Source organism: Salvelinus namaycush, chromosome 8 (assembly GCF_016432855.1).
Source record: "Salvelinus namaycush isolate Seneca chromosome 8, SaNama_1.0, whole genome shotgun sequence".
Taxonomy (NCBI): domain Eukaryota; kingdom Metazoa; phylum Chordata; class Actinopteri; order Salmoniformes; family Salmonidae; genus Salvelinus; species Salvelinus namaycush.
In genome coordinates this window covers 11,993,507-12,020,004 of record NC_052314.1, presented here as the reverse complement: position 1 = coordinate 12,020,004, position 26,498 = coordinate 11,993,507, and the positions used below count along the sequence as shown (strand labels likewise).

At 42.0% G+C, this 26,498-nt stretch overlaps 1 protein-coding gene and 1 long non-coding RNA gene across 6 annotated transcripts; one reads left to right on the top strand and one right to left on the bottom strand.

Moving 5' to 3' along the window:
- Positions 1–397: 397 nt before the first annotated feature.
- LOC120051770 lies at positions 398–2,612 on the bottom strand. Of its 2 annotated transcripts, none has more exons than XR_005477318.1 (3): positions 2,390–2,612; positions 2,166–2,256; positions 398–1,441 (listed from the first exon to the last, which is right to left on the bottom strand). It is a non-coding gene; the product is annotated as an uncharacterized LOC120051770 (long non-coding RNA). The 2 variants fall into 2 exon arrangements; XR_005477319.1 differs by lacking the exon at positions 2,390–2,612 and having other exon boundaries at positions 398–1,293; positions 1,381–1,441; positions 2,166–2,355.
- Positions 2,613–3,228: 616 nt separating this feature from the next.
- si:ch211-106e7.2 lies at positions 3,229–25,423 on the top strand. 4 transcript variants are annotated; one of them, XM_038999277.1, is made up of 4 exons: positions 3,229–3,532; positions 17,380–22,163; positions 23,694–23,762; positions 24,356–25,423. In XM_038999277.1, exons 2-4 carry the CDS (start codon positions 17,438–17,440, stop codon positions 24,481–24,483), a joined length of 4,923 nt encoding a protein of 1,640 aa, XP_038855205.1. In that variant the 5' UTR covers positions 3,229–3,532; positions 17,380–17,437; the 3' UTR covers positions 24,484–25,423. The 4 variants fall into 4 exon arrangements, with proteins under 4 accessions (XP_038855205.1, XP_038855206.1, XP_038855203.1 ...); XM_038999275.1 differs by having other exon boundaries at positions 3,312–3,532; positions 24,353–25,423; XM_038999276.1 differs by lacking the exon at positions 3,229–3,532 and adding an exon at positions 4,072–4,162 and having other exon boundaries at positions 24,353–25,423.
- The last annotated feature ends 1,075 nt before the right edge of the window (positions 25,424–26,498 follow it).

The following is a 26,498-nucleotide window of genomic DNA, read 5'->3' as shown; positions in this document are numbered from 1 at the left end:
GAGGGATTGTGCGTTCCTGATGTAACTCAAGCAGCTGTTGTTGCCATCCTGTACCTGTCCCGCAGGTGTGATGTTCGGATGTACCGATCCTGTGCAGGTGTTGTTACACATGGTCTGCCACTGTGAGGACGATCAGCTCTCCGTCCGTCTCGTCTCCCTGTAGCGCTGTTTTAGGCATCTCACAGTACGGACATTGCAATTTATTGCCCTGGCCACAACTGCAGTCCTCATGCCTCCTTGCAGCAAGCCTAAGGCACGTTCACGCAGATGAGCAGGGACCCTGAGCATCTTTCTTTTGGTGTTTTTCAGAGTCAGTAGAAAGGTCTCTTTAGTGTCCTAAGTTTCCATAACTGTGAACTTAATTGCCTACCGTCTGTAAGCTGTTAGTGTCTTAACGACCGTTCCACAGGTGCATGTTCATTAATTGTTTATGGTTCATTGAACAAGCATGGGAAACAGTGTTTAAACCCTTTACAATGAAGTCTTTAACCATTGGTTTATGACTATACCACTCATCGTGTGACACCTACCTGTAGTGTGTTTTGTATTTGCTGTATTTTTCGATCTTTCAACCTCTCTTCTTCAGACCTTAGTGAGTGAATGACATACATTACATACATTCAATATGAAAATATATTCAGATCAGTCTGGCTACAGTGAAACAAGTGATTTTAAGGATGCAAATGAAAAGTTTTTACAACGTTCAAGAGTAACGGCATGGGAAAGTTCTGCAGGAGAACTAGGCACCACCATCGCCTAACTTGCTGCATGTTTTCCTTTGAAAAAGAAAATCACAAAATCGGATGGGTATCCAAAAAAACATATCCACTAGTGATGAGAATTTCACAATTTATACATACCTCAGTGAAATCACACAATGCTTCCATTGCAATGTATAGCGCGTACTATAAGTTAAGAAAGAATAGGTTGTTAAGTTTGATAGTTATGATAACAACAATAATAATAATACCACCCCCCCAGGAATATATTTCAGGATGTAGAAGATGTCGCCCCCAAGAAGTCACAGCATGTCACATCAGCGTCCAGCTCTGCAGGAGGTTGATGTATGAATTGTGTATGTAGTGTAAAAACAGGTCCCAAAAAGTGTCAAGATAAATAAACAAGAAAAAGTATGAACAATAGTGTGCTTAGCATGCTGCAAGCACAGAAATAATAATAACTTTTCGTATGTTATAACAGAAAATAGGACTAATATAATATACTGAATAGCCAGCATCTTACCATCAAAACAAACACCCCACAATTGTTTGAAAAACCTTGCTTTGGTAGGCCCTGTGGTGTGAACAAGGTACAATTTTCAATAAAGGAATGACAATCAAATGGTATAGTTGAGTGGAATAATTTAAAGGAATATCCAACCTGAACATCATCCACACCAAAAGTCCTCCAAGGTCCAGGGGACAAGATCCGAGCAATGTTTCTGTGAACACAGTGTATGTGAAAGTAAAGAAAAACTACAATTTAACAGCTTTTTATACTCCAGCATGCATAACAGTTTTTAACACAGTTGGAACTGAATTAGTCCAAGTATTTTTCACAACATGTATGGGTGTTGCTGGTCCATAAAATGTATTTGACTGCAAACACACCATTTCTCACATCAATGCACTCACATGCCAAAAATCTTTCCTTGGACACTGTTTCAAAGCAATGAGTATGCTTTCTTCGTAAATGTGTTTTGAAGTTTTTCCTTATTTAATAACTTCAGTTTGCAGTGTGACTTGCCATGTATGTTGGGACCAGGTGATTTCATTTTTGTACATACTATGTGTAGTATCTCGCTATGTGTAACTAAGGGAATGGCATCAACAATACACATTTAGAGCCAGCCAAAACACATCAAGGCACACAATGAAGAAACACAGAAAAATCAACGATCAAATCGATTGCATAACTGTACATGTAAACCTAGGCTTACTGCTCAAGTAGGCAAATTTGTCCAAATAAGATTCCCTCATTGTAAGCAGTTAGCTAGTTCACATACAAAAGGGTGCTATTGCTAATTAGCTAGCTCAAGTGCAAATGGTTGTTAATTAACGCTATGCTAACATTGTTGTGGTAGTTGGTTATATAAAAATATACCACTGCACTGGTATAACATGAATATTACAAAGTACATTATGCATAATGACAGCCTCACTTACTTCCATGGTTTATATTTTTATCCATGTAGGTTAGGTTCGATTAAGATTCGCTTTCGTTGACACATTCGACGTGAACCTCAACTTGGGTGACCTTGAAGGAGACGGGAAGGGTTCAGGTTAAAAGCGTTTGACTCTGCCCACATTGAGCCAGGCCCCGAACTGCATACCTGCAGTCAGGAGCCTTCTCTTCTGGAACGTTCAATTGAATAGAAATGATGACGTACCAGAGAGGAAGCGAGAGACCCAAATCGGCGGAAAATCTGTTTCCCTCCAGCAGTTGGCGGTTTTTCGGTGTTTCACCCACCAAGAAAGGAGTTTTTGTATGGAGGTCAATGAGAAAGTCGAATTTGGTCAACCAAAAAATGTATGGCTTATTTATTACATTGATTTGATCTAATAGACGTTTCGTAATGCTTAAGTTGTTATGAGTGTACTGATATAAGTAGGACACGTGACATATAGGCAACTTTATATCGGCATTGTCTCGTGATGGCTATGCATATTCATGTTATGAGGCTAGTAGCATAGACTCTCTCCATTGAATACAGGCCGTTGACGTCAACAACCCTCATCGAATAGTCAAAACCAGATTACAATAATGAGATGTATCCACCAATCGAAAGAAAAGAGGGGCGGGAGCTAAACAGCCTACCGTGGCACTTTGTGAACAACATTTTACGTTTCAGTCATTTAGCAGACACTCTTAGCTAGAGTGATTTACAGTAGTTTGTGCATAGATGCTTGTATTTGTTTTATCCATGCTGGTCCCCCGTGGGAATCAAACCCACAACCCCGGTGTTGCAAGCGCCATGCTCTACCAACTGAGCCACAATGACTCCCTTTGTTAGGGTATCTCGAAAAAAAAAACGTACAAAAAAAACTAAGCAAGTCAATTAAGAACAAACCCGGAAGACGCTGGGCCAATTGTGCGCCGCCCTATGGGACTCCCAATCACGGCCAGTTGTGATACAGCCTAGATTCTAACCAGGGTGCTTGTAGTGCCAAAGACTGCTGCGCCACTCGGGAGCCCACTAATTGTATTGGTTTCATACAAGCGAAATGCTTGTTAGTATAGTCATAATATTTGGCTGTACTGAAATACCAGTTGATAAACAGTAAAGGTTTGGGTCAAGCCACACCCACCAAATGGGAACAAACGTACCTCAAAGTCGACAAGAACGTTTTGGGGGGAAACGTGTGGTTCAGTACAAACAGTTCCACAATGTAGCAAACGTTCAAGCGAATTGAACGCACCTCAGAAAAAAGTTACCGTAGCAAACGTAGTTGGCGTGGCTGCTGAAGCTGGAGTCAAAGGAGCAATTTGAGGATTACGGGTTTTAACGGACAACGTGTCTTTAGAATAATCTGTAAGTACATTTTCTAAAATATAATTTTAGGTCTATCTCTTACTAACATGAAGTACATAGCTAGCCTTGCTGGGCAGCAGATAATTTAATCCTACAGTTTGAGTTTTCTGACTAAAGAAAAGCAATTCTGTAAGGCAGTGTTTATTTGACCGGCTGAAAAGGAATAAAGTAGGCTATATTAGGCTAAATGATCCTGCCTATGATAGTGATTTATTAATACATTTTCGAATTCCAAAGCGCATAGCAACTCAGACTAGCGTTTCACATGATACACACGTTACACTGGGTGGTCCAGCGTAGCTGACTAAACTCAACTCCATCGTGAAGGAAGTTTCTGATTAACTCCAACGGAGTCGAGCAGAGAACAGGCTTTGTGGAATTAATCTCCGACTAAATCGATTCGCTCAAGGTCAATATTTAAAAAACATATTTAGTTCTGAAACGTATACCTTGAATCTGACGACAGGCCTAGGTCTCCAAATACTTATTGAGCATGCGCATTTTCGCTGAGTTGCCATCTTCGAGAAACAGAAATGAGCATACAGCCAGTTGTAGTTTATTAACGTTTGAAAAATTATAGAGTAAAGCAAACAAAGGCACGCATCTACAGAGGACAAACATAGGTACAAGGTAAGCGTTTCATAATGTACATTAAAGTAGGCTATAGACCTTGGGTGAATGGAGTAGTCGCGCCTTAACAAAACATATTGTATTTTTGAAACTGCAGTATAACAAAAGCAGTTACACTGCAAAATTACAACAGTGAAAAAAACGTTGATTTGGACGAAGTCTTTGCAGCATATATTGCACTCTGACTGCGATCTTCTTTTGTAAGGGCGTAACGTTAGCTGAACTCCACGAAGCCTGGGGCCTCATTTATTAACAGTGCTTACATTTTTTACTAAATTCTGACGTAAATGGAGATTCTAGGATTTGTGTGCGCCACAAATTATGGGGATTTATAAAACTGTCACACACAACATAGCCTAGTATGTTTTCATTGATTAAACAGTGCCATATTATATTTGTGCTTTGTGAACGAGCGCTAAAACCCTGCCGGGGAAACGCCTTCGTTCACATTTTATGGTAAGAAAAACACCCTAATTTGTTGTATGATTTGGAGATCTTTGGAACGGGGCCATGAAAGTTCCTTAAAGAAAGTACAATGGCAAATTTCGGCAGAGGTGTGTGTAGAACGTTGAAGTGGTTTTTCCAAACAAAAAAAGGCTTGCAGCCAAGTGAGGGCCAGACACTGTATGCATGCACATTCTGCAAGATTGATTGTCCTTGTGAACAAATGAAAAGTATATGCTACAGCCCACATTTCTTTATATAAAACAAATAGTTTTTCAATATTTTGATGATCTGTGAATGATTGGTTTCTTCTCCTGGTTTGATACATGCTCCGAAATTTAAAGGTGTTACATGTAATATTTTTGCCTTGTAATTCCAGAAAATGTCTTTAATATATCTACAGTAATAGAGGAATAATAGTGTTTAAAGACATTTTCCCCCAAAATAATGCATTTTAATTTTGCAGCCTTCTTATTGGTGAGCCGCCCGCTAACCGATTGTGCCACAGCTACATGCTGTGCCTATAGGGGATTTTCCATTACACGTGTTATGTATCTTAGAGAATAATCAATATAGGCTTGACCGTATGTGTGTGTCTGGGCCATTTGGCTATGGGAAGGGTCATTAGGCATTTCTTTGTACCATTGCTATGGTTACACCACCAGTAGAATCTATGCTCGGAAGTCTGCCATTTAGAGGAGTGATATCCAAGTTAAGATGGGTGTAAATGTAACGGATGCGAAATGGCTAGCTAGTTAGCGGTGGTGCGCGCTAATAGCGTTTCAATCGGTTACGTCACTCGCTTTGAGACCTTGAAGTAGTGGTTCCCCTTGCTCTGCAAAAGCCGCGGCTTTTGTGGAGCGATGGGTAACGATGCTTCGTGGGAGACTGTTGTTGATGTGTGCAGAGGGTCCCTGGTTCGCGGTCGGGGCGAGGGGACGGACGTAAAGTTATACTGTTACAATGATGCTGTTGACCCGGATCACTGGTTGCTGCGGAAAAGGAGGAGGTCGAAAGGGGGGTGAGTGTAACGGATGTGAAATGGCTAGCTAGTTAGCGGTGGTGTGCGCTAATAGCGTTTCAATCGGTTACGTCACTCGCTTTGAGACCTTGAAGTAGTGGTTCCCCTTGCTCTGCAAGGGCCGCGGCCTTTGTGGAGCGATGGGTAACGACGCTTCGTGGGTGTCTGTTGTTGATGTGTGCAGAGGGTCCCTGGGTCGGGGCGAGGGGACGGACGTAAAGTTAAAACTGTTTCATAAACAAGTTAGAAACAAGACGAAGAGATAAACCAGCAGCATAGCACCCTACATCTCACTGCTGGCTTGCTTCTGAAGCTAAGCAGGTTTGGTCCTGGTCGGCCCCTGGATGGGAGACCAGATGCTGCTGGAAGGGGTGTTGGAGGGCCAGTAGTAGGCACTCTTTCCTCTGGTCTACAAAATATACCAATTTCAGCTTGTTACTTTGTAATAAAGTCTATTTGAATTCACAAGTTCCGGTATCTGAGAAATATTATTGGACCAATATTTCTACTACATGCCACAATTTGTTAGGATGTGGTACTTATACAAATCACTCAGCGCCAGTCAATTTGACAATAGATTTTCTGGCCACAAATATAACATGTAGCACCTTATTTAAATGGGCTATGATGTTGCACACCTAATATTGTACAGCAATACTGTAGCCTACCCATACTGTCAAGGCTACCGATCTATTTACCTTTGAAAATACTTGGCTATTGAATGAGTGATTTGATAAATGCCAGCCTACTATTTGTTGTGTGGTGGGAATAACTTATACCACTTATGTCCTGCAATAATTTTATTTAGGCCTTTAAAAGTCAAGTAAACATATTAGACGACATGCGATCTCCTTACCAACGGCAAATGCATCTGTTTTATCATTAGGCCTACGTTTTTATTAGCCTAGAATTCCTGTGCATCAAATACCTCCCATTTCTCCAAATTAACAATATGCCTATATCAAATCAAAGTGTATTTGTCACGTGCACCGAATACAACAGGTGTAGTAGACCTTACAGTGAAATGCTTACTTACAGGCCCTAACCAACAGTGCAATTTTAGTAAAAAATAGGTATTAGGTGAACAATAAGTAAGGAGAAAAAAAACCCCGACAGTGAATAATAGCAGTAGCGAGGCTATATACAGGCACCGGTTAGTCGGCCTAATTGAGGTAGTATGTACATGAGGGTACGGTTAAAGTAACTATGCATATATGGTAAACAGAGAGTAGCAGCAGTGTAAAGAAGGGTTGGGGGGGGGATAATACAAATAGTCCGGGTAGCCATTTGATTACCTGTTCAGGAGTCTTATGGCTTGGGGGTAAAAGCTGTTGAGAAGCCTTTTTGTCCTAGACTTGGCGCTCCAGTACCGCTTGCCATGCGGTTGTAGAGTGAACAGTCTATGACTGGGGTGGGTGGGGTCTTTGACAATTTCTAGCGCCTTCCTCTGACACTGCCTGGTGTAGAGGTCCTGGATGGCTGCTTAGCCCCAGTGGTGTGCTGGGCCGTACGCACTACCCTCTGTAGTGCCTTGCGGTCGGAGGCCGAGCAGTTGCCGTACCAGGCAGTGATGCAACCAGCCAGGATGCTCTCGATGTTGCAGCTGTAGAACCGTTTGAGGATCTGAGGACCCATGCCCCAAAAAATGTGTTTCCTGAATAGGCTTTGTCGTGCCCTCTTCACAACTGTCTTGGTGTGTTTGGACCATGTTAGTTTGTTGGTGATGTGGACACCAAGGAACTTGAAGCTCTCAACCTGCTCCACTACCGCCCCGTCGATGAGAATGGTAAGGAGTGCTCTGTCCTCCTTTTCCTGTAGTCCACAATCATCTCCTTAGTCTTGGTTACGTTGAGGGATAGGTTGTTATTCTGGCACCACCCGGCCAGGTCTCTGACCTCCCTATAGGCTGTCTCGTCATTGTCGGTGATCAGGCCTACCACTGTCTATATGTTTGCAATACAGTTAATCAACCTTCTATACTGAACAAAAATATAAATGCAACAATTTCAAAGATTTTGCTGAGGTACAGTTCATATAAGGAAATCAGCCGATGAAATACACTTAACAAAAATATAAACGCAACATGTAAAGCATTGGTCCCAAGTTTCATGCGATGAAATAAAAGATTCCCAAAATTTTCCATTTGCACAAAAAGCTTCTTTCTTCCAAGTTTTGTGCACAAATTTGTTCACATCCCTCTTAGTGAGCGTTTCTCATTTGCCAAGATATGCCACACCTGTCAGGTGGATGGATTATCAAGAAGCTGATTAAACAGCATGATCATTACACAGGTGCTCCTTGAGCTGGGGACAATAAAAGACAACTCTAAAATGTGCAGTTTTGTCGCACAACACAGTGCCACAGATGTTTTGAAGGAGCATGCAGTTGCCATGCTGACTGCAGGAATGTCTACGAGCTGTTGAATGTTCATTTCTCTACCATAAGCTGCCTCCAATGTTGTTTTAGAGAATTTGGCAGTACTTCCAACTGGCCTCACAACTGCAGACCACGTGTAACCACGTCAGCCCAGGACCTCTACACCCGGCTTCTTCACTTGTGGGATTGTCTGAGACCATCCACCCGGACAGCTGATGAAACTGGATCTGCACAAACTGTCAGAAATCGTCTCAGGGAAGCTCATCTGCATGCTCGTAGTTCTCACCAGGTTCTTGACCTGACTACAGTTCAGCGTTTATTGGTAATTTTCCAGTACATTGGTGCACATTATACTTCTTAGAGTGCACTTACTCTGTGTACTACTCTTATGTGTGTCTAGGTCATTAGGCTAAGGGAAGCCGTTACCTAGTCCAGTGAGGTTCATTAGGAGTAGAGGTCGACCGAGTAATCGGAATGGCCGATTTAATTAGGGCCGTTTTCATAACAATCGGTAATCTGCATATTTGGACACCGATCATGGCCGATTACATTGCACTCCACGAGGAGACTGCGTGGCAGACTGACTACCTGTTATGTGAGTGCAGCAAGGAGCCACGGTAAGGTGCTAGCTAGCATTAAACGTATCTTATAAAAAACTATCAATCTTAACAATCACTAGTTAACTACACATGGTTGATGATATTACTAGTTTATGTAGCTTGTCCTGCGTTGCATATAATTGATACGGTGCTTGTTAATTTATCATTGAATCATAGCCTACTTCGCCAAATGGGTGATTTAACAAGCGCATTTGCGAAAAAAGCACTGTCGTTGCACCAATATGTACCTAACCATGAACATCAACGCCTTTCTTAAAATCAATACACAAGTATATATTTTTAAATATATTTAGTTAATATTGCCTGCTAACATGAATTTCTTTTAACTAGGGAAATTGTGTCACTTCTCTTGCAGTTTGGGCCGCCTGGCTCGTTGCGAACTGTGAAGACTATTTCTTCCTAACAAAGACAGCCAACTCGCCAAACGGGGGATGATTTAACAAAAGCGCATTTGCGAAAAAAGCACAATCGTTGCTTGAATGTACCTAACCATAAACATCAATGCCTTTCTTAAAATCAATACACAGAAGTATATATTTTTAAACCTGCATATTTAGTTAAAATAAATTCATGTTAGCAGGCAATATTAAACTAGAGAAATTGTCACTTCTCTTGCGTTCATTGTACACAGAGTCAGAGTATATGCAACAGTTTGGGCCGCCTGGCTCGTTGCGAACTAATTTGCCAGAATTTTACGTAATTATGATTATAACATTGAAGGTTGTGCAATGTAACAGGAATATTTAGACTTATGGAAGCCACCCGTTAGATAAAATACGGAACGGTTTCGTATTTCACTGAAAGAATGAACGTTTTATTTTCAAAATGATAGTTTCCGGATTTGACCATATTAATGACCTATGGCTCGTATTTCTGTGTGTTATAATTAAGTCTATGATTTGATAGAGCAGTCTGACGTAGCGGTGGTAGGCAGCAGCACGCTCGTAAGCACTCATTCAAACAGCACTTTCGTGTGTTTTTAAGCAGCTCTTGCGCTGTTTATGACTTCAAGCCTATCAACTCCTGAGATTAGGCTGGTGTAACTGATGTGAAATGGCTAGCTAGTTAGCAGGGTGCGCGCTAATAGCGTTTCAAACGTCACTCGCTTTGAGACTTGGAGTAGTTCCCCTTGCTCTGCAAGAGTCGCAGCTTTTGTGGAGCGATGGGTAACGATGCTTCGAGGGTTGCTGTTGTCGATGTGTTCCTGGTTCGAGCCTAGGTAGGGGCGAGGAGAGGGACGGAAGCTATACTGATACAGGCAATAATAAAGTGCCTATAAGAACATCCAATAGTCAAAGCTATATGAAATACAAATGGTATAGAGAGAAATAGTCCTATAATAACCTCAACCTAAAACTTCTTACCTGGGAATATTGAAGACTCATGTTAAAAGGAACCATCAGCTTTCATATGTTCTCATGTTCTGAGCAAGGAACTAAAACGTTAGCTTTTTTACATGGCACATATTGCACATTTACTTTCTTCTCCAACACTTTGTATTTGCATTATTTAAACCGAATTGAACATGTTTCATTATTTATTTGAGGCTAAATTGAATTGATTGATGTATTATATTAAGTTAAAATAAGTGTTCCTTCAGTGTTGTAATTGTCATTATTACAAAGAAATAAAAAAAATCGGCCGATCGGTATCAGCTTTTTTTGGTCCCCCAATAATCGGTATTGGCGTTAAAATCATAATCGGTCAACCTCTAATTAGGAGCATAGGTTTGTATTACTTAAGCACCATTAGACATGCATGTGCCTTGGGAGTGTGCGTGTCTGTTTATTTTTGTACCATTGCTATGGTTACGCCACCAATGGCATCTATGCCATAATGTATGTGCCAATAAGAACATGGAAACCAAGCTGAAATGAGTGCAAGGCAAAAAGATAATGGTGGCTAAATGCCAGAGGGAGGAGTCATTAACATAAAGAGGAGTTACTATGTTTTTTTATTTTAATTTTATTTAACCAGGTAGGCTAGTTGAGAACAAGTTCTAATTGGCAACTGCAACCTGGCCAATATAAAGCATAGCAATTCGACACATACAACAACACAGAATAAACAAAACATACAGTCAATAATACAGTAGAAAAATAAGTATATATACAATGTGAGCAAATGAGGTGAGATAAGGGAGGTAAAGGCAAAAAAGGCCATGGTGGCGAGGTAAATACAATATAGCAAGTAAAACACGGGAATGGGAGATTTGCAGTGGAAGAATGTGCGAAATAGAAATAATGGGGTGCAAAGGAAATAAATAAATACAGTAGGGGAAGAGGTAGTTGTTTGGGTTAAATTATAGATGGGCTATGTACAGGTGCAGTAATCTGTGAGCTGCTCTGACAGCTGATGCTTAAAGCTAGTGAGGTAGATTTTTGCAGTTCGTTCCAGTCATTGGCAGCAGAGAACTGGAAGGAAAGGCGACCAAAGGAGGCATTGGCTTTGGGGGTGACCAGTGAGATATACCTGCTGGAGCGCGTGCTGCTATGGTGACCAGTGAGCTGAGATAAGGCGGGGCTTTACCTAGCAGAGACTTGTAGCTAACCTGTAGCCAGTGGGTTTGGCGACGAGTATGAAGCGAGGGCCAACCAACGAGAGCGTACAGGTCGCAATGGTGGGTTGTGTATGGGGCTTTGGTGACAAAATGGATGGCACTGTGATAGACTGCATCCAGTTTGTTGAGTAGAGTGTTGGAGGCTATTTTATAGATGACATCACCGAAGTCGAGGATCGGTAGGATGGTCAGTTTTACGAGGGTATTTTTGGCAGCATGAGTGAAGGATGCTTTGTTGCGAAACAGGAAGCCGATTCTAGATTTAATTTTGGATTGGAGATGCTTAATGTGAGTCTGGAAGGAGAGTTTACAGTCTAACTAGACACCTAGGTATTTGTAGTTGTCCACGTATTCTAAGTCAGAGCCGTCCAGAGTAGTGATGCTGGACGGGCGAGCAGGTGCGGGCAGTGATCGGTTGAATTGCATGCATTTCGTTTTACTTGCGTTTAAGAGCAGTTGGAGGCCACGGAAGGAGAGTTGTATGGCATTGAAGCTCGTCTGGAGGTTTGTTAACACAGTGTCCAAAGAGGGGCCAGAAGTATACAGAATGGTGTCGTCTGCGTAGAGGTGTATCAGAGAATCACCAGCAGCAAGAGCAACATCATTGATGTATACAGAGAAGAGAGTCAGCCCGAGGATTGAACCCTGTGGCACCCCCATAGAGACTGCCAGAGGTCCGGACCACAGGCCCTCCGATTTGACACACTGAACTCTGTCTGCAAAGTAGTTGGTGAACCAGGCAAGGCAATCATTTGAGAAACCAAGGCTGTCGAGTCTGCCAATAAGAATGTGGTGATTGACAGAGTCGATGAATATGGCTGCGCAGTAATGTCTCTTATCGATGGCGGTTATGATGTCATTTAGGACCTTGAGCGTGGCTGAGGTGCACCCATGACCAGCTCTGAAACCAGATTGCATAGCAGAGAAGTGTTGATATCACAAGTTTACTGGAGAACTGAGACCAAGTAGAGACTCTGGACAGGGTGGATAAGGTATAATAAAAAGCAGTTTATTCAGAGGTAAAGATATCTGAAATAGCGTGCACGGACTCGTTCTGTCTGGCTCATAGGGAACCGTCGGAAGAGCCCCGAAACATTGTGTGCAGACATTATATATGATAAATGAAGTAGGTTGAGTCTGGTAGATCTGGTCTTCTGGTTGGTCCTGATGAGTTGGGCGAGGTCCCCTTCAGGCTAGTATCACTGTCCCATTGGCTCTGAGTAGAGTTCTTTGTCTTCAGAAATGTTCAGCTAAAACAGGAGATTAGGTGTGTGCGTAGATGTTCCTGTCATATCTGTGTGTCTCTGTAAAATGTTCAGCCTAAAGAGGAGATTTTGTGTGTGCGTAGATGTTCCTGTTTTATCAGTGTTTATGAAAGGTTTGTGTCCGCCCTCTGTCCTTGGGTGTGTGTGTGTCTCAGTATCTCGTGAAATGCAGACACAAGCACCCTGTTGGTCAAGGCCTTTCCTGTTTTATCAGTGTTATGAAAGGTTTGTGCCAGCCCTCTGGCCTTGGGTGTGTGTGTGTCTCAGTATGTGCTTATGAGTTTGTGAGAAACCCTGTTTAGAAAGAAGTTAGTTATAACAACGTAATAGCAATATGCTTGTGTTATTTGAAATGGTATTTATTACAGAAGGTACGGTGGGATTCGAAATGGTCGGCAATCTGTTTGTTCACTTGGCTTTCGAAGACCTTGGAAAGGCAGGGTAGGGTAGATATAGGTCTGTAGCAGTTTGAGTCTAGAGTGTCACCCCCTTTGAAGAGGGGGATGACCGCGGCAGCTTTCCAATCTTTGGGAATCTCAGATGATACGAAAGAGAGGTTGAACAGGATGATAATAGGGGTTGCAACAGTTTCGGCAGATAATTTTAGAAAGAGATGTGTTTGACGTAAGCATGAAAACTGTATAAAAAGTGTGTGCCAAGGCTGGAAAGTCGGTTGATCCATGAACCAGCTCGGCTTGTTACTTTGTATTAAATTCTATTTGAATTCACAAGTTCCTGTATCTGAGAAATAATAATGAGCAAATATTTCTACAACACGTTGTAACTGGTAATCTTAGGCTTTATTACATACAGTCGGGAGGAACTACTGGATATAAGAGCAACGTCAACTCACCATCATTACGACCAGGAATACGACTTTCCCAAAGCGGATCCTCTGTTTTGCCCACCACCCAGGACAATGGATCGGATACCAGCCGGCGAACCAAAACAACGTTGCCGTAAAAGGGGCAGACGAAGCGGTCTTCTGGTCAGGCTCCGGAGATGGGCGCACCGCTACCGAGCATACTACTCGCCAATGTCCAGTCTCTTGACAACAAGGTTGATGAAATCCGAGCATGGGTAGCATTCCAGAGAGACATAAGAGACTGTAACGTTCTTTGCTTCACGGAAACATGGCTCACTCGAGACACGCTATCGGAGTCGGTACAGCCAGCTGTTTTCTTCACGCATCGCGCTGACAGAAACAAGCATCTTTCTGTTAAGAAGAGGGGCGGGGAGGTATGCCTTATGATTTAACGAGACATGGTGTGATCATAACAACATACAGGAATGCTGTTCATCGACTACAGCTCAGAATTTAACACCATAGTACCCTCCAAACTCGTCATCAAGCTCGACTCGACCCCGCCCTGTGCAACTGGGTACTGGACTTCCTGACGGGCCGCCCCCAGGTGGTGAGGGTAGGTAACATCTCCACCCCGCTGATCCTCAACACTGGGCATGCACGCCTCCAACTCAATCATCAAGTTTGCAGATTACACTACAGTGGTAGGCTTGATTACCAACAATGACGAGACGGCCTACAGGGAGGAGGTGAGGGCCCTCGGAGTGTGGTGTCAGGAAAATAACCTCACACTCGACGTCAACAAAACGAAGGAGATAATCGTGGACTTCAGGAAACAGTAGAGGGAGCACCCCCCTATCCACATCAACGGGACAGTAGTGGAGAGGGTAGTAAGTTTTAAGTTCCTCGGTGTACACATCACGGACAAACAATTGGTCCACCCACACAGACAGCGTGGTGAAGAAGGCGCATCAGTGCCTCTTCAACCTCAGGAGGCTGAAGAAATTCAGCTTGTCACCAAAAGCACTCACAAACTTCTACAGATGCACAATCGAGAGCATCCTGTCGGGCTGTATCACCGCCTGGTACGGCAACTGCTCTGCCCACAACCGTAAGGCTCTCCAGAGGGTAGTGAGGTCTGCACAACGCATCACCGGGGGTAAACTACCTGCCCTCCAGGACACCTACACCACCCAATGTCACAGGAAGGCCATAAAGATCATCAAGGACAACCACCCGAGAAACTGCCTGTTCACCCCGCTATCATCCAGAAGGCGAGGTCCGTACAGGTGCATCAAAGCAGGGACCGAGAGACTGAAAATCAGCTTCTATCTCAAGGCCATCAGACTGTTAAACAGCCACCATGTTAACCTCTCTGGGATATTCGGGATGCTAGCGTCCCACCTCAACAGCCAGTGAAACTGCAAGGCGCCAAATTCAAAACAACAGAAATCCCATAATTAAAATTACTCAAACATACAAGTATTTTACACCATTTTAAAGATAAACTTGTTGTAAATCCAGCCACAGTGTCCGATTTTCAAAAAGGCTTTACGACGAAAGCACACCAAACGATTATGTTAGGTCAGCACCTAGTCACAGAAAAACAGCCATTTTCCAGCCAAAGAGAGGAGTCACAAAAAGCAGAAATAGAGAAAATTAATCACTAACCTTTGATCTTCATCAGATGACACTCATAGCACTTCATGTTACACAATACATGTATGTTTTGTTCGATAAAGTTCATATTTATATCCAAAAATCTCAGTTTACATTGGCGCGTTATGTTCAGTAATGTTTTGCCTCAAACATCCGGTGATTTTGCAGAGATTTACAGAAATACTCATAATAAACATTGCTAAAAGATACAATTGTTATGCATGGAATTTTAGATCCACTTCTCCTTAATGCAACCGCTGTGTCAGATTTTTAAAAAACTTTTCGGAAAAAGCACACCATGCAATAATCTGAGTACGGCACTCAGACACAAAAACAAGCCATACAGATACCCGCCATGTTGTGGAGTCAACAGATGTCAGAAATAGTATTATAAATATTCACTTACCTTTGATCTTCATCAGAATACACTCCCAGGAATCCCAGTTCCACAATAAATGTTTGTTTTGTTTGATAAAGTCCATCATTTATGTCCAAATACCTCCTTTTTGTTCGCGGGTTTAGTACACAAATCCAAACTCAGGAGGCGCGGGCAAGTCCAGGCGAAAGTTCAGACGAAAAGTCATATTACAGTTCGTAGAAACATGTTTTACGACGTATAGAATCAATCTTTAGGATGTTTTTAACATAAATCTTCAATAATGTTTCAACCGGAGAATTCCTTTGTCTGTAGAAATGCAATGGAACGCAGCTAACTCTCACGGGAGCGCGCGAGACTGAGCTCGTGGCACTCTGCCAGACCCCTGACTTAATCTGCTCTTATTCCCTCATCCTTCACAGTAGAAGCATCAAACAAGGTTCTAAAGACTGTTGGCATCTAGTGGAAGCCGTAGGAAGTGCAAAATGACCCATATCCCACTATGTATTCGATAGGCTACAAACCTCAGATTTTCCACTTCCTGGTTGGATTTTTTTTCTCAAGTTTTTGCCTGCCATATGAGTTCTATTATACTCACAGACATCATTCAAACAGTTTTAGAAACTTCAGGGTGTTTTCTGTCCAAATAGACTAATAATATGCATATATTAGCAACTGGGACTGAGGAGCCGGCAGTTTACTCTGGGCACCTTTTCATCCACGCTACTCAATACTGCCCTGCAGCCATAATTAAGTAGCCCTATTTTGAGATGTGAGATATCACAATCTTTTTCAATAATGACAGGAATGGAGGAGATCTTTATTCCAATGAGATTGCTAAGGCTAACACCGCCATGTTTAGTTTTGCCCAACCTAGATCGAGGCACAGACACAGTCTCAATGGGGATAGCTGAGGTAACTACACTGACTGTGCTAGTGGCAGACTCTACTAAGCTGGCAGGCTGGCTAACATGGTGCAGGCTAGCTTATTGTGGAGCTGGAGGAGTTAGAGCCCTGTCTATGTTCATAGATAAGATGAGAGGACCCCTCCAGTTAGGATGGAGTCTGTCACTCCTCGACATGCCAGGCTTGGTCCTGTTTGTGGGTCAGTCCCAGAAAGAGGGCCACTTATCTACAAATTCTATCTTTTGGGAGGGGCAGATCGCTCTGGCCCCCCTCCCAGATGTTTCCTTACTCTTCAACTATTGTTGGCTGTTGAGTTCCACCACCTTCTCTGCCTAGTTTCACAAAAACTAGCTTTGCTTAACAGGAACTGAGACCCAACTGATGCTCTTTTACATACTTCCTTAATCTTAATATACAGAACTAAAATTGTCTGACCTGAAACCGACACTTTCTGTACTTACCCTTTTTGCTACAATAACACACACAAGCTCCAACAACCTAACCCATACTAATGAGCTAATTATACAATAAGAATCGACACAAGTCATACAGTTTCCATCATAGGAAACAATACAGAACAGATTGAAAATGTACCGTAAATAAAGAAAATTAAGCTCTGTGATAAATCCATCCCCTGTGACAAACTCATGTTCTATGAGAGACATTGCATAGTCATGAGAATGTAGTAATGAATGCATCATTAATTAAGTTAATGTATAACCTTGAGTACGAGAGAGGTTAAATTTATAGTAGCCGTTTTATCTTGACGTGACCGCTTGTACTTCTACTGGACTCAAGTCTCCTCCTTTACCTTCAGTCCATCTGATAATTTTTGTCTTCAGTTCCCATCAGTCCATTCTCACGGGGAGTAAACCAATGTACCGTTCCAGACCCCTCAACCTCGGATGTGTGTATGAGTTTCTGTTGTGTACCCTAAGTCATGGGTGTAGCGCTGATGCAGTGTGCTGACATCTTGGGTGTCTCCAGTCGAGCGGCCCACCTCAGTTTACGTCAGTGGTGAAAAAATAGCAGCTAGCCTACCGATCACTTCTATGCTTTCAAAGAATATGATGGCTTTCTGGCACCAGATTGCCATACCCTAGATTTTTACCATTGGATTCAAGCCACATTTGTTACTGTGCGTTTTGTTGGGCTAATCCTGGTTTATCATGTTTTTCATTTCAGAAATGGTTACGTTCTGCCATACCACAGGGCAGAACGTGAGACTGAGAAGCCAAGGAGAATGCAGACCTCTACCTGGCCCCAAAGTGGACCGGATCGATCAGTCACTGGACAATCCTCAAGTCCCCAAGTCACCAGTGGTCAGCTGAGTGGGAATCCGAGCACCTATTCTCATCAATATGGGCCGGTCAGACCATCTGTGGCGTATACACTTGGTAGGGAAGTCGGACCAGCGGTCCCATATACTCAAGGTGGTGAATGCCTACCACACAGCAGTCAAGTAACCAGTGTAGGTTACTGGAGTGGACAGACCCAGAATCAACAGGCACCCACAAAAGAGCAGGCCCTAATGGCCACTAGTCCCCTTTTGACATCACTCTTGACTAACAATGCAGCTGCACAATCAACTGGTGTTACATCACAAAGTGGATACCATCACACCCTGCCCGGAAGGGTTAACGATGCATTTAAACCCACTTTCCAGCAGGGACATGGGTCTTTAGGTGTTAATAGTAACAATTCACAGAGGTTGGTACAGAATGGTCAGGGTGCAACCATTCACTGCCCCTCTGATATTAATGCATCACTGAATACAAATTGTATTTATCTCCAAAGCCCAGCAAGTGGTAGTCAGCAGCTGGTACTTGGCAGACAAGAGGGGTCCTCCAGTGGTACCTCTGCTGCTCTTGCAATGGGTAGGAGTCCCAATCATGTCAATCATCAATGGACTGTAGTCAGTGGAAAGGATTCAAGTAGGATGGCAGTTCAAGCTCTTCATCAGGGGTATCCACAAACACCAAACTCTTTGCAAAGTGCACAGGAGACAAGTAGTGTACCATCAAGGACATCTCCACTGTCTCCCACAGCATATAAACAACTGTTGCATTTGATTCAAAATCAAAACAATAACAACAGGACTGAGATGAACAGGGTTCAACATGGCACACCTGTCCAAACTGACCCATCAAACCACAGTCAAATGTATCCCTTCCAACCTCTCACAGACAGCAACAACCAGGTCAATCTACCAAATGCTACAGTGGGGCAGTCAATGCCAATGCATAACATTAGCCAGAATCCTCAATACAATGTTATGCATAACCCTTCTCTTAATAATTTTCAAAGATATCGCCCTGCAGGCCTTACCAACCCACCACAACAGAACAGACTTGTGTCAAATTGTGCAAATATGAACAGTCAGGCAGGGGCCATTGAAAATAATGCACACCATGCCCCATATCCTAGGCCCCATATCGAAGGCGTATCCAACCTACATTACAAGGCAGGCGGCACCTATGTTCTGGTATCCAACACTGGACCATCTTCATCTGTGCCAAACGATAGTATACAGTCTTCAGTCGAGCACACCCGTGAGTCCGCTCCTCCACCATACCCAGGCCAACACTCCCATGGACCCGTGCTGAACAAGACGGGACATGTGGTTGGGGCAGGAGCACATTCTCTGCAATACATACCAAACCAAGGCTCAGCCCATACACTACATAACAAGCCAAAAAACGCCTATGTTTTGATATCCAACACTGGACCATCTTCTTCTGTGCTAAACCATGGTATGCAGTTTTCAGGCCAGCAAAACTGTGAGTCTGTGCCGCCGTCATACCCCATAAGACAGGGCTATTACGTAACGGTAACAGAGGACAAAAGTGGAAATGGATTTAGAGCAGAAAATGTTATTTTGATAGGAGATAAACCTAATGAAAGTGCTCTGGTGCGGCAAGGATCATCTGCAAGTAATGCCCTCTCTGTTCCTACGGTGCAGAAGGCCATCGCCGTTGTACAACCACTATCGCAGTGTATGCAGACAAACACATCTCTCAATGTGGCTGATAGAATGCCCTTGACTACCCAAGGTATGTCGTTCTCAACTGGTGGTGAAAATGTGAGCAACCCTGGGGAAGAATCTTGTGACCAAAGTCCATCACAAGCCAAAACAACTCTTACTGTATCTGCTTCTTTGACAAATGAATCTGGACAAATAGTCCCCAAGGTCAGACCAGAAGCTACAGTAGAATCGGGTGCTGAAAGAACAGTGACTCAGGATTCAGAAACTTCAGATGTTGAACTGGCCAAGACATATTCAAATTTTGAGTCTGAATGGTCACGATCAAACTGCTTACATGTAGAGAAAGTGGATTCTCAACCATTATCTAATTTGAAATGTCAAGCTACTCAGAGAAAAGAGTTAGCTGGCAGAGAAATGACCACTCATGTGCATGTTAACCAATTGAGTGAGGAAACAAATGAAAAAGTAGTTTCAGATGAGGACATTTTTGAATTGTCCTCAGTTCCTGTAATCAAATGGAGACTTGGTAAATTGAAGGAGTTGGTAGACACTGTGCAACATCCAAAATGCTCTGAGACACAAGTTGAAAGCAAGCTACTAAGCCTCTATTGGGATGGAGATGGGCAGAAGCTTATAGATGCTGCAAGATCTGGTATTTTACGGAATATAATGCGAGAGGTTCGATCTGTGTGTGGCGACGATATGTCATCACGGTCTGTCATATTTTCACAAGTCAGGCACAAAAACTGGGCTCAAGTTGAAGAGAAATGTGTCATTCTTAAACATGATTCTGTTTACCCCGAGGTCCCGGGTCAAGAGTCCTCATGGTTGAACACCAATAAGCAGCTTGATGACATAGACAGGGAGTTTGGATTCCCTTGGTCACTAATATATGACCAACAGACTCTTCAAAGAGGAGATGAACAACCAAAACGGAATTGTACCGAAAATGAAAATTCTTCAGACTCTGCCAGTGACATGCAGACTGAGGTGATTCAGACAGAGAGACCAGCACCCTCTGAATCTGATCCTAAAGAAATTCAAAGGTCAAGTTTGGCACACAGATCTACACATACCCTCTCACCAGTTAAGAAAGAAAGTGAAAACATACTTTTTTGTGATCCATTTTCCTCCCTGGAGATCAACGTGCTGCCACCAGAAGAGGCTATGCGGTTTTTCAATGGACCGCTACTGCAAGACAAACTGGGAGAAGACCAGTTGAAATTGCCAGTGGATGTGGAGCTGAATGAGTTGAAAGATTACTCCGTGGAGGATAAATCATCTGAGGGTGTAGATGTAAAGTTGACGACTGTAAAGTACGAAGTGGATGTCCAATCAGAAGATTACTGTTGTCTCTCACGTTGGAAGGCAGTGTTCAGTGGGTCCACCAATTCTGTGTCCTGCAAATGCCAGTACAAGGCTGAATTGGGTTTGACAAAGGCCACTGTGAATGCGAAGATGTTTGTCGAGGGAACTTTGGCTGTTGAACCGAGCACAACAAATGCAGAACAAAGGGAAAGCCTGCATTTATGTAAATCAAATGGCACAGCAGAAGGAGAGAGGGAAGGGAATCCTGGTAAAAATGGGAATCCCCAATCATGGAAATCTACAGACATTGAATGCCAAACTTTTGTCTTGTCTGATAGTGAATCTGAGACTGATCGCCCATACACTAATGGGGCGAAGAGCTTGCCATTGTCAAAACCCCCATCACTGTGCCTGCCCATCAAGTGCCCAAACATTATTGAAGTTGAAATTGAAGATGTCTTCTCGAGCTATGAAGACTTTCTCAAAGTATCCACCCCAATGTCCGAGCTGGTGTGGGACAATGTACAGCCAAAGCAGCAACTACCAGGTCCACTCCAGAAACAAATGGAATGTGTACAAAGTGTCACTTTGGAAGAAAGGATCCTTGGGGGTAGTGAAGTCATTCCTACAGTTACCATTCCTACTTCTAATCTGCTACGCCAACCAGCAGAGAAAATCAGTTTTCTAACATCACTCTCCTTGGCACAAAGATGTCACAAGCATCTATCGCCTAAATTAAATTGTAGCTGCAAGGTTAAACAAAAAGGGGTTGGACACAAGAGATGTGTTGAAGGTCCTCATTCAAAATTGTCTGTCCCAAGAAAGCGAAGGAAAATAAGGCAAGGTTTGGGTCCCTTCATTCAACTTGTTCCTGAGGTCAACTTGACTGACACAGATGACGATTTCGAGCCCCCCAATACAAGTGCTTCTAACTCTTTGGAAGAAGAGCGACCTTCAAACGGTCGCAATCTCCAGAAGCCAGCAGAACCTGGAATTGGGACCAAGATTTCAAGGGTCATCACAGTAAGTCTGGCCTTGTTTGGTTCCTCGCCCCAGAGAACAAATGGGACTGTAGTAACTGGCCAACGCAAGGACCATAATTCTTCTCGACCTAGACCTTTTGCAGACAAAGCTCCAGCACCTCCTATAACCCTCAGTGTGAATGTCAAGTCCTGGAGGATAGAGCCCTCCGAGACCAGCCCGCCAGTGGAAAGCCCAGTCAGACAACGGCTCTTCAACGAGTGGGAGAACAGTTTTGTGCCAACAAAGAAGACAAAGTCCAGGGGCAGAGCATCAAGACTACGAAACAGAAGAGGCTTTGCTCCGAAGATTGTTTGTGCTGAAGTTGCCAAAAATACTGTTACCTCGACCAGCACAGATGGTAGTGCATTATCCCCTGAAAGACGAGCCACACCAGAAAGAACCGTAAGGGCCAAGCAGACTTTGCGGCACATTGAAAGAGAGAGAATCTTAAATGGCCTGAAACTCAGACTGAAGAAATCTAGAATCAAGGTGGTGCCATCCAGCAAACCTGATACAGTGGAAAAAAGTACAAATAAGATCAGGAGCCCTGCTCTTTTGCCTCTTGAGGAGAACAGTGTTCTGAGGTTCAGTGTGCTGCCAGAGTCGTTCAACTTCAAAGATGACTCAACTTCACAGACTGGTTCAATGAAGGGTAAGTAGTACCAAAACAGATATCCTTGCTCTGTCTTACGTAGGGCTGGGCGGTATAGCATATTTTACTGGGTTCCGGTATTGATGCAAGGACCAGTTTGGGTTTTAACTGTACCTTCTAAAACTGTATTTCAGTGTTTGGTTTGTTAAATGTGATATGCAACTCTGGCGCGTGAAATGTCATTTTTTTTGGTTTACATCGTTTGCTTCTTGCAAGTCGTTGTCCCTCTCCTCGATGCTGCTTTCTAAGCATTCTGTAATTACACTACTAGTTTGTGTATCTTAGTCTGCCAACATCTAGTTTGCCTTTTCTTAGCAAGTTGGCGCTAAAATAAATCATGTTCGCCACTAATGCTAATCGCTAACTAGTTATCCAAATGTAATCAGTCGGCGCAAACGTAGCTAGCCAATAATGCAGCCTGATTGATACCATTGCTGATGCAGGCCTAGATCAGTATGTTTCTAAATCAGAGAGGAATAGATGGGTTGATTGTTTAGCAACACAACCGATGCATGCGCAACTGTGGAGTAAAACATTTGTTTAGTTGTTGACATGTAAACTATATTTCAATGTTTATTGAAAACAAATAGATTTGCTCAATGAGCACTTGTCTCTCAAATACATTGTTATAGTTGTTGGTTAGCTAGCTAGTGAATTTTTGCCATATCAGCATTGACATGAAATCGGTCAAAACACCTCGACATTTGTATCAAGAAAAATATTATACTAACTGAAACAAGTCCCTTACGATTTCCCACATGATAGCTACCAACAATACAAGAAACTATCTGGCTATCCAGAATCACAACAACTCAGACTTCTGTCCCATTTGAAGCGTGCGGATCGTTTTCGTGACGTCAGCTAACCCATCTTTAGGCGAAGCATGATTTCTAGCTAGCTACATGATGTAAGAGAATACACACATAATGTAACAATTGTATAGGGTCCCCTCGGAAACACTGACCAACACGTTCGTTCCTATCCTGTCAAAATAATTCCTCCCTGGCTTATTAATTTGTTGTCATGTCAAATAACAATGTATTCAAAGTGATGCCCTCTATATTCCAACTATTGAATTACAATATCATTATACTTCCACGATTTCAACACTTCGCCAATAAACTACTGTAGGCCTAGATTTTCTTCTCCCATATCTATCATGCAGCCCTACAGGACAGTGTGAAAATGATTCAAAAAGTGCAGGAAATGCAGAAATGTATGAAAATGCAGAACATTATATTTGGTTGAAGTTGTTTTATACTGTTCAATCCAATCAGAATGTAGAATGCCACACTGAAATTACTTAATTTATGTGTTGCCACCCTAGGGTCCTGAATATTTAGAACTTGTATTATTCAAAAACATAAAATGCGGTCATACCGTCAAAAATGTGAACAATATTGTGATATGACATTTTGGCCATATCGCCCAGCCCTAGTCTTACTCCAATTATGGTTACTCCAATTACGATTACCTGTAATTAGACATTTATACCTACCCTTTTCACATTGAAACACTTTTTCCCATAAGAAATGGCTGGTGCTGATGCTGTTGCTACGACAACTGAGAGTCCTAAAACAATAGTCCGGAAATCCCAAGGTAATAGCATGCTCTATCCAACCACATGTTGAAAATGTATGTATTATGGCTTCCTACATTGCATGTCTTTTGTAAGGAAAGTGTTTTTTGTATACTACCGTTCAAAATGTTGGGGTTACTTAGAAATGTCCTTGTTTTTGAGTCCTCAACTGGCAGCTTCATTAAATAGTACCCGCAAAACACCAGTCTCAACGTCAACAATTGCAAAAGGGTTTTCTAATGATCAATTAGCCTTTTAAAATGATAAACTTGGATTAGCTAACACAATGTGCCATTAAAACACAGGAGTGATGGTTGCAGATAATGGGCCTCTGTACACCTATGTAGATAATCCATTCAAAATCAGCCGTTTCCAGCTACAATAGTCATTTACAACATTAACAATGTCTACACTGTATTTCTGATCAATTTTATGTTATTTTAATGGACAAAAAAAATTGCTTTTCTTTCAAAAACAAGGACATTTATAAGTGACCCCCAACTTTTGAACGGTAGTGTATCTATGCAGTTCCAGATCTCTATTTATTCCTTTCTGTCAAATGTGAGGTGTTTTTAAATTTATTGTAAAAAATGAACTATTACACTCCCAGTAGGTTTATGGTCTGCTGGCCCTCAGAAGAGATATTGTCCTCTCACCTCTTCGACCACTAAAGTCCCCAAGTCTTCCTCCACTGCCTTCCAGGAGTTTCAGATGAAATTCAAGCGGCTATCCCAAGACTAGTTTGTATTGCCTCCAGTTAAGGAATGGAGGAGTGGAGTGAGGACTGTTGACAATCTGTTTCTTGTAACTTGTTTCCAATGGAAATATAGTCTGTACAATTTCAGTTTTTTTTGTTTATGACAACCTTTTTCATAACAAAATTATGTTATTTTGGAATGCAGATATTGACCTTATTGTGGTAAGGTTGGGCAGTTCATAATATGGTTATTTTTTTTATCGTAATAATTGTTTATATTCTTAAATGACTGAGCCAATATATCTGACAGTATCCTCCTCTACCTCAGGCCTGACGGTCAACATTGCAAGACTTTGTCATTAAAAAACATTAAACAAAGTTTTGTGGCCCATTGGATGGCTATTTTCTTGTCAATGTCATTTCAGACTTTTTAAAAAAAGTTTGGGGTTAACAATATTTTATGCAAACCTCATGTTTATTGTTTGCACGGATATCAGAATTTGGACTATGCAAAATGTACTGCAGTTTATTTGAATTTGTAGGCTACATAATTTCACCTCTTGACTCTTACCTTCTACATTCTCATACCTTATCAATAGTTACATTCTCAATAGTTATTTTGCTGGAGTTTAAAGCGATTCCTTCTGTTGCCACAGGATGAACAGTACTGTATGGTTCAAGATACTGAGACAGCTTAAACAACGTTGCATTGCATTAGTTAGACCTTTGTATTCTGGTTCTGTATTTTAGTATTAAACTTTTATAGTTCTTCGTAGTTATAGATTGAAATTTGTGAAACTGAACGTGTGACAGACAAAAACAACACTGCCAGGCAACGTGTGTCATTAGTCACCTGGTGCATTACCGTATGGTGTATTAATGTATATAATTTTTTTACTTTTAATTTTTTGTACCTGGTGTTATTTCTTTAATATGTTGGTTTATTTTGTTATTTGTTTCTAAATAAATATTTGACATACTTTATATTGGTTTTTATCTCTAGAGCATCCTTCACTTGGATATTCTTGTTGACTTTAGAGGCTATTTGCAAGCTGTCTATTGTGTCTATTGGTTAGGTGTGAATGCTAATCCAGAGCAATTAGCACTAGTCTGTGACACTGTTGGGTGTCAATTGGTTAGGCTCCCGGAGTTGTTCTGGATTGCAAACAAAAGTTGTTCTCACATGAGACCCTTTGAATTCTTAGGATGTTTTTTTGATGGCCTCTTTCAAACCACTTTTGTTTTACACCACCTTTGTTCAGACAGTCAGAATGTGGAGGTCGTTGCAGAATGTCCAGAACGCTCAGGTGCCAACACAATGTCTCAACCATTAGGGTGCACAGTTTAGCAGATGTTATCGCAGGTGCAGTGAAATGCTTATGTTTCTAGCTCCAACAATGCAGCAACATCTAGCAATACAATAACGCACACAATCTCTTGTTTTTTAACTTTTGGATTAAGATTTATCAGAAGTGCAAGGTCAGAAAGAGCAATGTCAGAGTCTGGAATATAAATATACAGTATGTGAATGTTGTGTATAGACAGTATATGAATAGAAAATGTGTGTACAGCAGTAGTTTATATAGCATGAGCCAGAATACAGTATATACAGTTGAAGTCGGAAGTTTACAAATACATTTAAACTCAGTTTTTCACAATTCCTGACATTTAATCCAAGTAAAAATTCCCTGTTTTAGGTCAGTTAGGATCGCTACTTTATTTTAAGGATGTGAAATGTCAGTATAATTTTTATTTATTTATTTCACCTTTATTTAACCAGGTAGGCTAGTTGAGAACAAGTTCTCATTTGCAATTGCGACCTGGCCAAGATAAAGCAAAGCAGTGTGACACAGACAACAACACAGAGTTACACATGGAGGAAACAATAAACAAGTCAATGACACAGTAGAAAAAAGAAAGTCTATATACAGTGTATGCAAAAGGCATGAGGAGGTAGGCAATAAATAGGCCATAGGAGTGAATAATTACAATTTAGCAGATTAACACTGGAGTGATAAATGAGCAGATGATGTGCAAAAGAGCAGAAAAGTAAAGAAAA

Excerpts from the sequence above, each read along its gene's own strand:
- si:ch211-106e7.2 (XM_038999275.1), top strand. The coding sequence starts at position 17,438 with ATGCAGACCTCTACCTGGCCCCAAAGTGGACCGGATCGATCAGTCACT. Across the intron at positions 22,164-23,693 it reads ACAGACTGGTTCAATGAAGG|AAATGGCTGGTGCTGATGCT; the intron begins GTAAGTAGTACC and ends TTTTCCCATAAG. Across the intron at positions 23,763-24,352 it reads AATAGTCCGGAAATCCCAAG|TAGGTTTATGGTCTGCTGGC; the intron begins GTAATAGCATGC and ends TTACACTCCCAG.